The following is a 17,100-nucleotide window of genomic DNA, read 5'->3' as shown; positions in this document are numbered from 1 at the left end:
CTCTTAGGGATGAGCAGAGGCTGCTGGGAATGCCAGCCTGAAGAGGATTCGGAGGAAGACAGAGAGCCAGGATCGATTAGCGATGTCGGCCTGGAACGTGGGAGGAAGGGGGTAACCTCCTGCTACGGGCTTGTCATCCCCGCCATCAGGAGTGCTTAGAGGACAGAAACACGTGTTAGCTCTTTTGACCTCCTGACAGATCCTGATTTGGGGGTAAAGGGAGGAAGGTGCTGCTATTTACTAATTTCTTTTTCGTGGACAATTTCCGGCTCACTCGGACTCACCGGGTGCTGATACCAGCGGGGTTCCCGCATCTGTTCCGCAGGACCCTCACCTGCCGGAGCCTGGCTGCCTGTCTGGCAGGATAGGCAAGGGTCCCACCGTCCCGGGAGGGCCCCGGGTCGGGGGAGTGCCGGCACAAAGTTCCACGGGCCTGAGGAACACCCTCCTGCCTCCTGCATTTCAAGCGGGCTCCAATGGCCCCTGCTGGGAGATGCCCCATTTCTGCTGAGTCAGGGCGATTTTAGACTCTGCTCACCTGTAATGAGGGGGCTGCTGAGGACTCATTACCATACTGGACTTGGGGGCTGCCCGCGTAGGGCAAGGGGACAATCGGCGAGCCAGAGGTTATGACTTTTGATCTAAGCGATGGCTTTGAAATATTTAAAACTCCCCTGAAACCAACCTGGGTCAGTGCTGTCCTTCATTCTTCGGAGAAAGTGAAAAAGCCAGTCCGGGAGGAAGGAGGCTCCGGGCCGCTCGGCAGGCTGGGAGATCCACGGGGCCTTTTGGCTAAAGTCAATGAAGCGCAGGTGAGAGCCTGAGCGTGCGCAGGTGAGAGCCTGAGCGTACGCAGGTGACGGGGCTCAGGCAGGGTACAGGCCCCCGTGGTCTAAGTTCCACAGGGCCCCTCTCCAGCCAAAGCCAGAGCCCCGGCCGGCCAGTGGTAGAATGACACTGCCCAGGTCTCGGGTCCCTTTCATGTTTCCCGTGTTGTATCTCCCCACCTCGTGAATGTCACCTGACCTACCAGCGTGGAAGGCTTTGGAGGTTTTGAACTTGCCCTACATCAAATATGCCCCCTCCTCTGCTCGGGAAAAAACCAGCCACTCTGCCACAGACTCACCGGGCATGTGATTGTCTAGAACACATCAAACAGCCCAACTCTCCCTTGTAAAAGTTTTACAAGAAAATCATTGAAGACCAGAAGAGCTATCCGTCCCCTCTCCTCCTTCACTGTTAAACCGGAGCCGATATTCCGGATTCCCACACTCTGGCGTCCGCCGGCCGGCGAGAGCGCGGGGCCAGTGGGCGTGCGGCGGTGGAAATCTCGGCCCCCGGATCATTATACTTGCAGGCCACGGCTTGTGGGATCTAGTGATTTGGACATATTTTATTTAACCAGCTTAGTAAAAGGTAATATTCAGCAGCTGTGATCTATAGCAGAATTACAATTTTCAGGGTCAAGGAGGGATTTTGATATTAGGAGGTTGGGCAGAATTGCTATGAAATCTCATGAGCTGTCTTTAAAAATAAATGAGAAAATAGGTTATCCAAGAGTCATTGTAAGGGAAAAATCAATAGGCAGTGTCTATTCACTTGGGCTATCAAAATCCTTGAAATTTGAACAAAAGTTTCACGTTTAGTGTACTGTAGGTTTTGAAATATCGGCGCTGGAGGCTTGGCGGGTACAAACTCGTTGTGCTGTGCATCCAAACGAGGCAGGCCTGGCGAAGCCGCCGGCTGCCTCGTAAGGTGGGGGAGTGAGTGTCTTGGTGACCAAATTAGATGGGTCAAAGGAGACTCCTGAAGAGAACATGCAGGTGGCCCTCCCGGGAACACTGAGAAGCACCTGCTGTCCCAGAAGTAGGTGTGGCCACTGCCTTGGTGCCCCTACCCCTCGTGGTTGTCTTCTTGCCCACACAGTCCGCTGCGTCTCTGTCCCCAGGTGGGGAACAAATGATCATTTAATAGGGAAATTCCTGGTGGTGAAATTGGGACTGAGCAGGTCTCTTGGAGAGATAGAAGTTGCCTGCCTTCATTCATTCATTCATTCATTCATTCATTCGCAACCAAGACTTCGCGTGTGTGTGTTTCAGATGCGTCTTTCACCTCTGCGCAGAGGCAGCGTTGTAGCCAATGAGGTTTATCCGAGGCGTGACTATTGCTAATTGGAAACTGTTCTCAACTGGGTCTTCCAGGACAACATACTTTTGGCATTGAAGAGGCGCATCTCATCCCAACCAGCGGAGGCTGCCTTTGCTCTCCAGGTCTCTCTGTGACTCAGTTCCTACGGCAGGTAACTGCCAGGTGACTCCTCACCGGCCTGGGAGCCCTGGTCTGTGGTTCGACACTGATTTCCAATCCCTGGGGCCATGTCTAATATTCAGTGTTAAAAAACAATTTGAAAACATTTTTTTAAATGAAAAAGTGTTTTAATGAATGAAGACATGAATATCTTCTTTTTAGTATGATTAATATAAGGCATTCCTGAGGAATTTTAAGGCTGTGTTCATGAGCGATCTTTAAAGAAAACAGAACAAAAATAGGCAATACTCCCCTCCCTCAATATTTGTCCAGCACGATGTTACAGAACAGCTCACTTTGTCAAGAAGAGCAGGATGGTGATGGCTTCTCACAAGCCTGGTGGTGCTTTCCACGGGTTACCTGATCGAATCTTCCTATCGGGCCTCAGGGTGGGGGATATTTTCCCCGCTTTACAGTCAAGGAAACAGAGGTTCAGTGAAGAGATGAGTACATTATTTCAGCTCACCAATAAGAGAACCAGAGCTCATATCCAGGTTTGTGGTCACTCTGCAAAGCCATCTCTGGGGCAATTAAAGAAGAAGGGGGGAAAAAACTGGTATTCAAAAGCAACCTTGAACATGATTCTTTTAAGTTTCATCATTAAAACAAAAAAAATGACACTGTCTATATTCACAGTACAGAAATTGTAGCAGAGTACTGAGAATTTATAACTCCCATTTATTTAGAAAGGGAATGAAAGTAAGATAAATAATTCAAATGCAAAAGGGTAGCAATAGCAGACGCCGATTCAGGCATTTTATTTAACTCATCAAATAATACAGGTTAGTTCGGGAAACAACCACCAACATATATTTCTTGTACTAATGATATGTAGACCCACATTTCCAAGAAAGGTAATGAAAATAAATTACTTTGTGGAATACAGCAAATAAATAGTTTTTTTTAAAAAAACAAACAAACAAACAAACAAAACCCTATGAATACTGGGGGATGGGGAGTGAGGTTACAGAAGCATTGTGGAGCTGGGGGAAGCTGGACCTTGAAACAAATACCGGAACAAGAGGAAGGAACAGCACGTGTTAATGACAATTAACAGCAGACATTCTAACTCCTTCCTCTCATCCCCTTGGTTTTAGGAGCGATTTCTCCCCAGCCCCGAGACAGGCTCTGAGCACCGCATCTGACACCCACCGTCTGCGTGATCCAGATAATGTAATCGCAGCATCATTAGGAACCATGAAATCGCAATTCCCCGGGGAAGCAGCGCTATCATTCAGTTACGCACAGAAGAGCCATTAATTAGCAGATTTCAGTTTAAAGCGACGATGTACTACACGGGTTCTAATCCCACTCTGGAGCGGCTCTCCGGCCTAATGAATTAGCGGGAGGAAGCGGAGCAGGAGCCAGAAGACAGCACTCAAAGGGAAATGAAGTGAAATAAGATAAACTTAAAACCACAAAATTTTAAAATGATCAAGAGATCATCCACTGTTGGGGAAAAGCTGTAGAAGGAGCCACACGGGGGTCATCCGAATCTCCTTCTCTTGCAATGGCGCTGTCGAGCATGCCGTTTAACATCTGGACTCCATTTGAGGCAACTTGATGGAAAGGGACTCATTCATTCATTCATTCTTTCATGCCATTCATCCCACAAACGTTCTCTTAAAGTAACAGCACTTTTACAGAAGAAGACAGGTTGCTATGTTGGACACATTCATCGCTTGGACAGGTGAGTCTTCCGACATCAGGCAGGGCAGGGGAAAGGGGCACTTGGAACCTCCATGACCGTCGCTTTGGAAATGCTTCTGAAATGGAGATACCCTCTTCCTGGAAGGAGAAGCGGAAGCGGGATTTTTACCGTTCTTGAGATGACCCCTCAACCCCAACCTGGTTGGCACCTACCCTCCTCTGGGTTGGTACCTTTGAAATTCTGGCCTCACCGCTAAATAAAAGAGATGAATGTAGAGATCAATGGCCGCTCTTCACACACTGGCCTCAACCCTTGGGCTGGCTGACATCTTTCCATTTCACAGCTTGCTTGGATCCCAGATATAGAGGCTATTTGGTCTGTATTCCAGGGAAGAGGGGAGGTTTCTAGACTGGAGCTTCGTTTCCAGGATGTAATACCGACGGCCGGGACCTGGGGGAGAGCCTGACTTGTCAGTGGTTAAACCTACACGAGATGGGCTGAACCCCTTTTTAAGAAAGAAGGGCCATGTTCCAAGACCAAGGGTTGGCACCACACACTGGTTTCTAAATCCTGTTCATGGGTTTCATCCAAGTGCACCTTCATAATGTGCCCGTGAGCAAGGGAGGGGCAAGGGCAAAACGTAAATGATCTGGTTTCCTGATAGGGAAATGGGGTGCCCCAGAGGGAAAGTGACTCACCCAGGCAGGACAGGCTCCATCATTTGCGAGAGCCAAAGCAAAATGAAAATACGGAGCCCTGTGTTCAGAAAGCAAGAAAAAAATGCTTTTTCATTTCTTCCCTTGTCTCTCTCTCGTCACGGTGTTTAAAATTTTCTAGTTGATGTCTTCTAAGTCAAGTTAAAATTTTAAGTCACTAGCACGAATTTTACTGTTTGCTTTTATACTGTGCAACACTGGTTTTAAAGGCAAATGTCAGAATATTTATGTGTGGGAAATCAGCAGTTACACAACCCATGTAGTGGGTTGTTCCTAGAGGGAGCCTCAACCAGACGACTCAGGCCAGAAGAGACAAGCTGGACTCAGGAACATTGGAAGAAGGAAGAGAGGGCTCCCCCAGGCCTGAGGATTCTCTCAGGAGGACGGCAGACCCTCAGGATGCTGACTCTGGCCTTGCGTCCTGGTCATGCACTTGCCCTCCAGCCTGGGGGTCAGGTTCCCTTTCTTCCCAGTGGCTGGACGGAGAGGTTGTACCCCAGGCCTGGAACGGGAGGTTAAGGTAGGCATCTCCCCCTTCTGCAAGGTCCGTGCCCCAATCCTCGGTGGATGGGCAACCGAAGGGGCTGGGCCACCTTGGTGCCAGGACGCACTAGGTGTACCTGGTGCCTGCATCGGAGTGGATTAGAGGTTTGTCCCACTGAATGTGCCCTGACGCCGCCAGTATAGGGCAGGGCCTGCGGCTGCCACGCCCCACTACAAAATGCTGTGGGCTGCCCCGTCCAGCCCTTGACCCCGCCCATGCCTGAGCCCAGAGGCAGGTCAGCAGCTGTTGCTTCAGGGAGGTTGGGGTGGGAAGGCCGAGTGGAAGCGGGGCTCCAGGGGGCTGAGCATCCGACCCCACAAGCAGGAGGTGGTGGGAGGCTGGACCGCGTGGGAGCCTGGCTCCAAGCTCCCCGCTCATGGTCCGTTGTCTCACCGAACTTCATTTACAAAATGCAATTATGAAGCTAAAATTATCATGAATTTCAATTATAGTACAGCATTAAGCCCCCAGTGTGGGCCCTTCCGAAGGTGGGGTCACGTGCGCAACTGCACTGGTCACAAGCCCATGCCACCAGTCCTGCATCCAAGACCATTCCGAAGCTCAGTGCACCAAATCTCCTTCTCTTCTAGGACATTCCGCACGCCAGGGGCTGCCATCTTACCCCAGGGCCTTCGACCCTCACATTCGGGACATTCCTTTTTCTCCGCCATGGGTGACAGGAGCTGGCAGAGGCCTACCTTCCTGAGACTTTCCAACCAACTTTCCTATTGGCCAGATGAAGAACCGGAACCCGAGCTGGCTCTGACTTCTCAACGTGAGGCCACACGCTAGGCTGGTGGCATGGAAAGGCCCAGAGCTCTGAGTACCTCCGGCCTGGAAAATGCCAGACTTTGGGAAAAAAGTGAAGCCTCGAGGGGTCTCCCTGCCAGGCTGTTCCTGGGTGTGCAAACACCACCCCCACTGCTGCCAGGACCTGGAGGGTCAGCGCTTCCCCCAGCTCTAAAGCCGTGTCCGCCTAGCATCAGCAACCAAGGAGTTTGCCAGAGGCCTCCAGGGGCTCGGCGCTGGGGGAGGAGGAATTCAATTCTCACTTACTTGTTCTCACAAGATTCTTTTGCTAGTGATGGTGGACTTGAGCACAAAAATGCCTTTCCCCGGGGACACTAGTAGCTCAGCTGAGGGGACACCAGGGTGCCCTCTGCCAGGTCCTTAAGAGAGAAAAGATCTGATATTCAGGGGAAAAAAATGATCATAGCCAACAGGAATGGAACCGAGTTTTTCTATGCATGTTGGTTTAAAAAAGAATGTAATGGAGGAACATTAGCCACGTGGTGTGAAGGCCAGCACTACCAAAGAGGCCCCGTGGCTGGGCCATGGCTTCCAGAACGCAGTGCTGTCTGAGTTGCATCTCCTTGTGCAGACGAGAGAAGCCCAAGGAGAGGCTGAAGACTTGGAGTCCATTCCTGGCCCCACCGCCCACTTACTGGGTTTTCTCAAGCGAAGACTCATTCCCTCTCTGTGCACCATCTACCCATCTGAACAAGCAGGTTGGCCAAAATGCTCCTTAAAGCCTGCACAGCTAGAGGGTTCTGCGAATCTGAGCCCATCTGCCTGGTTGGCTTTTGCCATCCAAACCCACCAGCCTGGCGCCCAAGGGGCACGGGTCCCACATTTCCTCCTTTCCAGCCCCAATTTCCCTGGCTCTGTGGGTTTCATCTCCCCTCACAGGAGCCCAGGGAAGCCCACTCAGAGACCAGGACCATGCTGCAGCCTTTGCCGGGGTGCCCAGGCTCCTCCTGTCCCCGGATCAAAGTTTCTCCACTGTCTGGGGGCTGGTGGTGGGGGAGGGTGACCCATCAGCCTCGTGCCCAAATCTGGATTCTGCTTCTATTTTCCCCTTTCTGCATGGGGGACAGAGAGAGAAGAAGGAGAGAGAAGCCTTTGAAAAACGTCTCCTGCTCCATCGCTCAGCAATTCACCTCGCTGCTGAGCCCAGTGACACTCCCGTGGTGCACCTCTTAGCCACTCGGCAACTTTTTTCCCTTTTATGATATTTTGGGTTTCTGATTGCCTGCCAAGTCGAACCTTTATCATTTAATAAGCAGAAAAAAGGAAGAAAGAAAAAAAGAAAAAAGGAAAAAAAAATCCTCTAAGTCAGTCCCAATCTAAAGGGTCCCCATACCTGTCCCCTGCCTCTCTGGGGCTGGTCCTGGACCTGGAGCCAGCGCTCACGGGGATTCAACCACTGGCAGGCAAATGTCAGCTCTACTCTAGTCCAACGGGGCCATTTGCACATGTAATTGCGGGAACCGCAAGGAGGAAGGAGCACACAGCACTAGGGGGCGTGGCAAGGACTCGGGCAGGTGCGGCACTGACCTTGGTGGGGCAGCGGTGGGAGGGGGCGGGGGGATGGGCAAGGCGCCAGGGTTTCCAGTGCGGCTCACCCCAGAGCCCTGGCTGAGAGCAGAGGGCAAGGCAGGGCTCTGGGGACGAAAACAGTGCTCCACCTGCAGTCCCAGGGCTGCCACGCATGTTTTCTTACCTCACTTCTTCACCACGTGTCTTTGGGGCCTGGAACATGGTAGATAGCCAGTACGTATTCTCGACTAGATGAATAAACCCAATGACACCTCTCATGCTTCAAACAGGGAAAGGCGTGGTTGTTTAGAAGTCCTGTCGGGGACAATGATGAGCCCATGCAGCCCCTAGCTCTCCTTACTCTGTAGTTTCTTGGCGGGGGCGGCAGGATATTTGGATGAGGAGGAGACAAATCAAGCAGAGACAGTCTCTGAGAGTCACGATGTCCCTGCTGTGTTGAGACCCCTGGATGGGGCAGCATGGGGAGGTGCTGCCCAGGGCAGAAGCTATCAGGTTGGGTGTCCTCCCCAAGTGCCTTGGCCTCCGCATCTCAGCAGGGCCGGGAGGGAGCAGGCTGCAGCAGCCCCCCAAGGAAAGCAACTGGCTGGAACCCACTGTTCTAACTACCCTCCCACCGCCTTCCTGGCCTCTCTCCTCCGCCTCCTCCTCCTCCTCAGGAAGGGCATTGCTGTGGGACGTACCAGGGGAACCTCACCCAATTATCTTGCCTTGCCAGGGCCCTGTGTTCTCTGACCTGAGTGGTCCTGGGCCCTGGGGCCAGGGTGTGTGTGGGCTTCTATGGCAAGGCTGTGCACCCAGGAACCCATTCCTTACCCAGAGGGCAGCTGATCCCAGGAGAAACCACCAGGCTGGTGCCAGGCAACCAGAGGTTTCCTTCCTTTCTACTGCCTTCTCCCAAAGACCACGGACTGCTCCTTGCCATGGTGGGTCGTTCCCACCCCAAATCCAAAATCTGCCCTCAGGAATGGGTCAGTGGTCTATGGATCTGAAGCTGACCAGGGGAAGAAGAATCTGCATTTTGCCCGGGCTCGAGGTCAGACACCAGAGGGACGAATCTTTCAGAGTGGGATTTCAGGAAACTACGAGCTCACGGGCGTTCCTGTGCAGAGACCTGGCTCATCTTACAACTGTCCGTGACCCAGAGGGCCAAGACCTGGGTCTGAAAGAGTTGGGAATGAGGAAGCGGACAGTGTTTGGAGCCTCAGGGTGTGGGGCTGCGGGCTTCAGGCCCCGTGCATTTAGCATCCTATGGCGGAGGCTTCTTACCGAATTTAACAGCAATCCCACTCCCCAAAGACGTGGCGGATTCGGGCCACATTCTCAGCTTGTCTCTCTTCTGATGGTGTTAAGATAGAAAATTAACAGACACACGCGGTGTGGCATGCCAGGGTGCTTGGACCCAGTGCTGGGCACGCGGGAGGCCTCCGTCAGTGTCAGCGGAGGGTGCCTCTGTGGTCTGGGTCTTTGGCAGAATCTTCTGGAGAGAAGCTGGAGCCTGAGGATGTATTTCATTCTCAACTCTGTGGGGCCTCATCATGCAAAAAAACATTTCTGTCCAATTCAGGTACTTTTCTTGGCAAAATAAGTTAAAAACAAAAAAGTTGAGGCAACAAAGCAGCACTGAGCTGGAGAAGGGCCTTGCCTCCCCCCTCCCCCAGCACTGTCCCCTCCTGAGCACACCTGGGGAGGCTGACGGGTGGGGGAAGGAGAGGGCTGCACTGAACGGCGCTGTCCTGCCCCCAGGAAAAGTCCAGGCGGCTCTCAGCGGAGCCGTGTGTGCAGCAGATCAATACGGGCTTCGGGGCCGCTGAGCTATTATTCACGCCAAAGGGCCTTGTTTGGATGAAGGGAAGGAGGGGGTGCACGAGTTCACAGAATCACAGTCTAGAGCTTTGCTGCTTGGCATTTCCCCCTCTCTCTGTGATGCCTTCGTTATTTATGTAGCACGAGTAATGAGGTGATTCAGGACGAGGAAGTGCTTTACCCACAGCATGCTGGGAGCTCCTTGAGGCATGACAACAGAGGTTGTGTGTGATTTGGGCTGGGGTCCTGGGAGAAAGGCACCCTGTCTTTCTCCGGCTCTGGCGCCTCCTGAAGGAGGCCAATAATGGGCCCAGGGTGGCACAACGTGAGGCCTGACGCCGGCGCCCTTCCCTCTTAATGATCTCCTGGGACGAGTCCCACTCACCATCTCCTGTCCCCTGGTGCTGGGAATCCATCCTGACCCCATACGCCACCCGTCCCTCACCTCCTCACACATTCTCAACCCACCTGTCCTGTCATTTTGGGTTTGCCGCACCATCTTGTTTTTGCCCTACTCGCCTCTGGTAAGCAGGCTTGGGAACATTTCCCTTATTACTGAGCTAGAGTCCTCGTGGGCATGGGCGGTCTCTCCCAGCATCCCCTGCGTCTTCCCTCCTCTACGACAGAGACGATGCTCACCCTGGTTCCATCACCTCTTCCGGGACCCGGTCTCCAGCCTTGGCTCCGAGCACATGCATTCTTCTCCCTGCCCTGGGCCTCTCTTGGTTACCCTGCAGGGTCTCCTTTCTTGGGAAGGATCCTGTGGCTTTAAGCACTTCTCGAGCTGCCCACACAGTCCCCGGCCTCATTTTTAAAAGGCTGACATCTTGTCTAAGAACTACCTAAGTCATAAAATGTGGACGGCCCCTGGCAGACACTACTGGTCTGAGCCCAGTGGGCTGCAGGCAAAGCCATATAAACAAGGATGTTTCTTGGAGTTCGGCTTAAGGTTAGTGAATTACACAGGATGAGGTCGGGTTTGAGGGCTGGCGGCTCATCTCGGGCAACCAGTGTCTCTGGGAGTCAGACTAGGGATGGCTTACCACAAAGCCTTCCTTCCTTTTGGAAAAAGGACTCTGAGCCTATCTTTTGCCGAGGTGTGGCATCCTTCCAAAGGTGGTAAGCTGTCACGCGGCTAATCTGGAACAGGCCAAGATGGAGATTTGAGACCCCTCAGGCCCAGGCGTGTGTGTCGTTTCCATGCCCACGGTGGTCTCTGAAGCTTAGGGTGGCCTCACTTGTCCCACCTGCCGGACCCGGCCCTCCTATGCCACAGCTCCTGCTGGGACCGTCTGTCCTTGGATGGGTGAGGCTGAGAGATGGTGGCTGAGCAAGGGACATGTGCCATCTCTCCCCTTCACATCCATGGGGTGGCTGGCTGCCCAAGGGGTCTGTCTTCCTGGGGACAGGTGGGTAGGAGCAAAGCAGGTCAGCAGAGAAGATCTCCTTGTTCCCTGTTATTGACCAGGTCACCCCAGCCCTGAAGTACCAACAGACCAGGCCTCTGACAGTGGCTTCCATGGCTCTGTGAAACTCACGCAATCAGACAGGGAGGCCGGATGAGGCCAGGCGTTCCGGCGTGGAGAACGCCGCTGACTTCAGATCTGGGATGGTGATGACGATGGTGAAGGAGCTTTTCCCCCCAAAGCTCAGAGCCCGTGGAAAAGCTGATGATTTCACCAACGGCAAGTCCCGGAAAGGAAAAAAGACAGAAGGTCAGTTCCAGCAAGGCATTGCTCCTCTTGTCTCTTAGGGTAGCACTGTTGGCAGTGAGCTCATCGACTACACAGAGACGCCCCGTCACACCCTCCCCACACCAGCCAACCGGACACATAAGCGTTCCTTTAAGAAATCCCTACTTACTCTCCAGACCACAGTCTTCCAACCACACACTCAGCTGGCTGAGGAGACATGTGGACCAGAGACAGGGGACTCACAGAGCCTCCTTTGAAACCAGCCCCAGCCGTCACCCACCTACAGTCCTTGGCTCTGGGTCTGCATTTCTCCCAGGAAAGCCCACCTTGGCTCCCAGCACCGAGAGCGTCCCACGGCACTAGCAGTTCAAACCAAAGCGACGAGGAAATCATTGCTTGTAGTTAATTCTCAACTACGTAGACAAACGGCTATAAATATTTATGATGGGAAATTTCATTATTTAAAAAATTCGGCTCTAAATTTCCAGCTAACTCCATGAAGAATGCTTGCTGAACAGGTTGCAAATTAAGAACAATTATTTTTCTCTTCTGCATTTGAATGGAACTTACAGCTAAAGTCATTTAAAGGGGTTAACATCAACCTTAATTAAATATTAAAGTGTGCCTGTACCTGCTGCTATTGTTGCCCCTTCGAATAAGATATAACCTATTTTTGACAAGTTTTCATCTTTCTCTGTGGAAGACGCTACATGAAATCAAATCAGTGGCAAAGAGGAGAGTAATGAATAATCTATTTCATATTCCAACAGTACCCGGAGCTCGAGAGTGGAAAAATATTCAGTCAGATGATGGCAAGAGGCTGCTCGGGTACCACATGACACAGCTAATGTTTAAATAATAATAATAATAAAAAGCGATAAACAAATCATTAGCCCTTAACAGTTGTTTAATGCAATTTGTTAATGAACGTAATGGTGGGGACTAATAATGAAAGAAAATAAAAACGTCTAAACAGGCGCCAAGTTGCTGGCAATGCGCAATTATTTCCTTGTCAAGTTTTTATGATTTAATGAGCCCCTCTGGGACTGACGGCTGTCAGTCAGTCGTGACTTTTTGACACCATTACAACTTCAAATACAGCAGCAGGCAGGCTGTTTTCCTCGGATTTGAAATACTGAAATGATCTGACAGTTTTAAAGAAAAGATGTGCAAAAAAAAAAAAAAAAAAAAAAAAAAGAGGAGAGAGGGAGAGAAAGACAGTTGCTTTCCTTTCTTTTTTCCCACCCCCTTCCCTTCTTCTACGGGGCGGATAATCTCTGGATGCTGTTTGGTAATGAAAATCCAATCACTGAGGTCATTATCTGATGAGGTTTTTTGGAACAGGCAGGCTTTTTTCCCCCTCTTTATTTCTTTACTTAATGATAACCCTCAATGGGCTGGCCCCGCATGGGACGGCCAGAGCCGCACAATTTTGTTCACCATTAATTTCAGCCTTTGAAGCTCAGGGCTCAGAAGCAGTAGCAAAGCAAACCCCCCACCAAGCTAGTTCCAAAATAAGACAATCCAGTCTGCCTTAAACAGAATAGCAAATGGCCTCCCAGCCCAGGCCTGGCGGCTGACGTCAAGCCCCGTGCATCTGCAGGCATTCGCCTTCAACACGGAACATTTAAAACTCTTTACAACTTAAGAGACTTTAATTAAATTGCTTTTGATTCCGGAGCAGGGTAGCATCCGCTTTTATTTATTCGGTGGGTCGGGGAAACTGTTTCGTCTGCACGAATGTTAGATGGCAGGAGCTTCCCCTCCCGGTCCTCCTCCATGTCCTGGTCTTCACCCCCGATCCCACCTTCCCCTTGAACATCATTTTTAGCACAGGTGCCCAACCGCAGAAATAGTCCTCGATCAAAGTCGACGTGTTAAGTTCCTAGAACCTTTTACAGATCTAGGACCGGCTTCGCCTCGGTGGGCTCTCTCCGGTCCCGGGTGGAGCCGGACCTCCGCTGAGGCTCCTGGGCATTTCCCCTCCAGCTGCCGGGAGGGCCAGGCGCGAGCGCGGGGGGTGGGGGGGGGGACCAGTGTCTTACAAAGCGCCCACTATCCGGGTCACTTCTCCGGGTGGGTTGGATGGGGCTGTTAGGCCAAGGGTTATCTGTTCGGATTCTCTCCCTCTCAAGGTTGAATTGGGGCAAAGTCTCAGGCAAGTGCTGATAAAGAGATAGAACTGGGGAGAAAAAAGCCACTGGGGGGGGTGAGGCGCACACTCCCTCCCCATTTCATCCCCATCTCCCCACGAGCACAAGGTTTTACTGAAATATTTAGGAGCCGGCGGCTTTAGACGATCAGATGAACCTGGCTTGCTGGGTGGCCTGGGGAGGAGGCCCGAGGTGCGGGTAGAGAGCTGGTTTTACACTTTCGCTAAGATCAACGGTTTCAAAAGCAGCCACCCGAGAGCTTGGTGTAGTACTTCCCCCGCCATTCCTGTTTCAGAACGAGAAGGAGGTTGTTTGTTTGTTTCCTCCCGTTTAATGGTTTCTCCAATGTGTTCAGCATGTACAGATTTCCGTTATCGGAATAAAAGAATCTTGCTGAGATGGATCCCTTCAGCTGATAGGAAAGTGAGCGCCGCCTTCCCAGTCCTCCACTGTCCTACCTCGTCCGGCCCCAATCCCACGCCATCCCTGCAAGGTCAAGGCTTGTAGCTTTATTTACACAATACTAAATGATTTATCTGGACACACGCAGGCCCTGGCCTGTTTCGCTAAGTGCGATTTCTCTGGTGGATTTTGCCATTCTGCATTTCCTCTCTAAACCATAACGGTTCTTTTCTGAGTTGGGGGGAAAAAACCATAAAAATAAAGGGCAGCATCCAGGTGATCTCCATCTACGGGCACAGGTGGTTAGCATTTTTTATGAAGAGAACAGGTCCGCTTTTCAAGGATTCAGAGCTTCCAATTATATTCAAAAGATAGTACAGACCTCGGAAGTGCCTATGAAGTCTTAAGAAAAACATATTTTGCTTTATGACAAGGAGGAAAATGACCTCAGCTTGGGGCAACTTTCAGCCTGATCATAAACGAACTCATTTTGAACGCAATTCCCGGTTACCTCGGACAGAAAGAAACCAAAGGAAATCACAAAGCACGTCAGAGGTTTGAATACACAGTGAACTCAGGAAGGCTGTGCTAACATTTTTTTTTTTTTTTTTATAGAAAATCCAAGCCCTCCTTTGTAACACGCTGCAACCCCTTATTCTTTGAAAGGAGGTTAGTGAACGTTTTCCATGAAGTTTATTTCTAGTGAATTATCCTATAGGACTCTACCATATTTATAATCACATTTGAAATTTCACACCAACGGACTCATGTTCTTCCTCTTCCTGAAATATTCATGTTCTTTTTACATACTGGAATGGATGTGCAGAGAGCCTTGTCAGACCTTTTGCTTGTAGGAGGGCTGTTTTGGCAGTGCAGATATTAAAACCAAAAGGGTATCGAGATGCTTACACAGGTCAGGGGAGAGGAGGTCACAATTAAATATCAGGCCAGGGCTCGCTTTGTCAGCAAATTCTGGGGACTAGGGGATTTGGGGAAGGTAAGGAAATATTTCATGTAGCAGGAATCAAAGTTGTGAAAAGTGGATCTTGGGCAGGCTTTGCAAAAATGTTCTTGGCTGTAAAACAAAACAAAACAAAAACAAAAACAAAACATACACACACAGAAAAACACAGAAAGTGCTAAGTCAAGTGCTAAGTCAAGTGCTAAGTCCTGCACAACTGACACTGAATATCCACCTTTTCAATGCAAGCGCTCAGGCAGGTAGACTATCTTCATTATCCCTGGGTAGGAACAGGGCTGGTTTGCTGGAGCCTGTCACTCACTGGCTTTGGCCCCTGTTTTTCTCTGCATTTTTATCCTCGGACATCACAGAGGGGCAAGTCGGTGACAAGAGATGTGTGACAAACAGCACAGCCCATCACATGCCCCACGGCTGACTCATCATGCCCTGTCCCAAACCGTGACCCTTGACATGTCCACAGGGCAAGGAAGAATGTCACCAAGGCTATTTTGGTTAGGAGATGAAATCACCAAAAGGCAAATAAACATTCCCCTTCCCCTACAGAAAACAAATCTGGGTGAAGACAAACCTAGAAAAGGAAACCGACCCGCATGCAAACAGGAATAGAAAATATTTTTACACTCTTTGCACTTCAGCTGAACAGTGGTGAAAAGAGGGAGGGTCATTCGGGGCCTGTCAGCGCAAAAGAATGATTCATGTGACCATTTTGTCTTAATTACTCAGAACAAGCCGTTGTTGCTGTTTGTCAGGGAGGAACAGATCCATCAGTGTCTTCTGACAGAAAAAGTGACCGCCATCAGGATGGTGACGACCAGGATGATGGCCAAGACGACGACCAGGATGCGGTTCTGGATGATTCTAGGAAAGAGCAGATGGGAAAAAAAATTCACATAGAGACACGAAAGGTTTTCTGACAAAGACCATCCAAGACCAGGCTGCCTAATCAAAAGACGGTTTCACAGGTGGGGGTAGGGAGCCCAGTGTGGGGCTTGTGTGTGTGTGAGTGTGTGTGTGTGTGTGTGTATGCGCGTGTGTGCGTGTGTGTGCACGTGCACGGGAGCTTCCTCTCCTATGAACCATCCAAGAGGAAATGAGCGACTCCACGGTGACTGTCACACGGCACCTGGAGAAATGCTCACTGCCAAGCAAAAGCTAATCAAATGGCTTTCCGGGCTCGGGGTACCATGTAGTAATCTGTAAGCGATCAAGGGCCCCATGCGAACTTCTCTTTTTAATTTAAAACGTGAGACAAGCCTCATTTTTTTGCAGTGTTTCCTGTTAAAGTAAAAGACTCCAAGGAAACATATGTCAGTAAGGTACTTACCTGTACAAAAATACCTGGGGAAAAGGAAAAGAGAGATTTAGGAAGATAGGGACAGGATTAAGAAGCAAGTGTCAACCTTGCCGCTCGGGCTGTGAAACCGTCATCTGTCACTGGGGCTCACTGCTCTGTTACACCAGGAGGAAATGTTACATTTGCTCTGTAACACACACACACACACACACATACACACACACACACACACACATACACACACAAACACACACACAAGATGGAAATGAGAAATTACACAAAGTCCCTGAGTGCCTCGTGTGCTTTGGGGGGTGGACCCTCACCTCTGGGGGTTCCAGCCCCCTCGGCTCGGGCTCTGCCTAATGCGGACGGAGAAGTGGGAAGTCGGGAGGCGAAGCCGACTACAGACACGTGCTCCGAGATGCCTGCAGAGCTCCCCATGAAGCTGCTTCTTAAGGTGTTAGCTCATTCTGAGAAAAGAGGTTGAGCCCCAGAATGCCTTGTTGAGACCATCAAAGGGAACCCAGGTCAAGCGGCCTCGCCCACGCTCCTCGCTCCTCCCGCAGAACCAAACACACAGCGGTGGAGGGAGTGGCTGGCAGTCCTGCCGGGCTCTCCAGGTGCCTAACAGCCTGCAGCAAACCCCATCCGCCTGTCCTGCAAATATCAAGCAGGAAAAGGTCTGCTGTCTTGGTCTAACAAGAGACCCTGCCCTCCTTTTTTGTATCTCTGCAGTGTGTTGGCAGCCTTTTCTAGGTTCTGGAACGAGTTTCTTTCTCGGAAGGAAGATGACATCCCTGTGGCTTCTGCTGGAGTCCTCCCTGCCCAACCCCTTCCTCTCCCAACCTAAATGGATGGATGGAGATGGGGCGCATCAGACAAGCCCACTCCCCTGTGGCCCCCCTGGAAGGACTAGCTCCCTCTCCTCCTGACAGGTTACAAAACGATCACATTTGCTGACACGTCTTCCGCAAAACTGCTTTAGTGCCTGTGTCCACTTTCCTCGAAGGAGATGAATGGTCCGCTCAGTCCTCATTTATCACGTAAGACTCAGCTAAGATCTGTCTCCTTTATTTCTTCCCTTCCCCACTAGAAAGGCTGCGCCCTGACATTAATTCTTCTGCAGTGACAGCTAATTCAGACTTAACAGGCCGTATTTGCTCAGGAGGCAGGGAGATTCTCTGTCCCCAAAATAAATAAATAAAAACAGGACT

At 50.9% G+C, this 17,100-nt stretch overlaps 1 protein-coding gene and 1 pseudogene across 16 annotated transcripts in view; one reads left to right on the top strand and one right to left on the bottom strand.

The window, feature by feature from the left end:
• Positions 1-2,110: 2,110 nt before the first annotated feature.
• On the top strand, positions 2,111-2,232 carry LOC116573836 (annotated as a pseudogene).
• Positions 2,233-3,220: 988 nt separating this feature from the next.
• Positions 3,221-17,100, bottom strand: part of VTI1A (vesicle transport through interaction with t-SNAREs 1A) — a 353,313-nt gene continuing 339,433 nt past the window's right edge. For 3 of the 16 annotated variants that reach the window (XR_004278473.1, XR_004278484.1, XR_004278485.1), the window contains 2 exons: positions 4,209-15,450; positions 3,221-4,095 (listed from right to left, as the gene is read on the bottom strand). Coding sequence is in view for 1 of the 16 variants with exons in the window: in XM_032311870.1 (XP_032167761.1) it covers positions 15,357-15,450 (94 nt within the window). In the remaining 15 variants the exon portion in view is untranslated. Of the gene's footprint in view, positions 15,451-17,100 lie in introns of all 16 variants that reach the window. The other 13 variants (XM_032311875.1, XM_032311876.1, XR_004278478.1 and 10 more) reach the window with 12 other exon arrangements.

This window comes from Mustela erminea, chromosome 14 (genome assembly GCF_009829155.1).
Source record: "Mustela erminea isolate mMusErm1 chromosome 14, mMusErm1.Pri, whole genome shotgun sequence".
In the NCBI taxonomy this organism is placed as follows: Eukaryota; Metazoa; Chordata; class Mammalia; order Carnivora; family Mustelidae; genus Mustela; species Mustela erminea.
The sequence above is the reverse complement of the archived record's forward strand: the minus strand, read 5'-3'. Positions and strand labels throughout refer to the sequence as shown.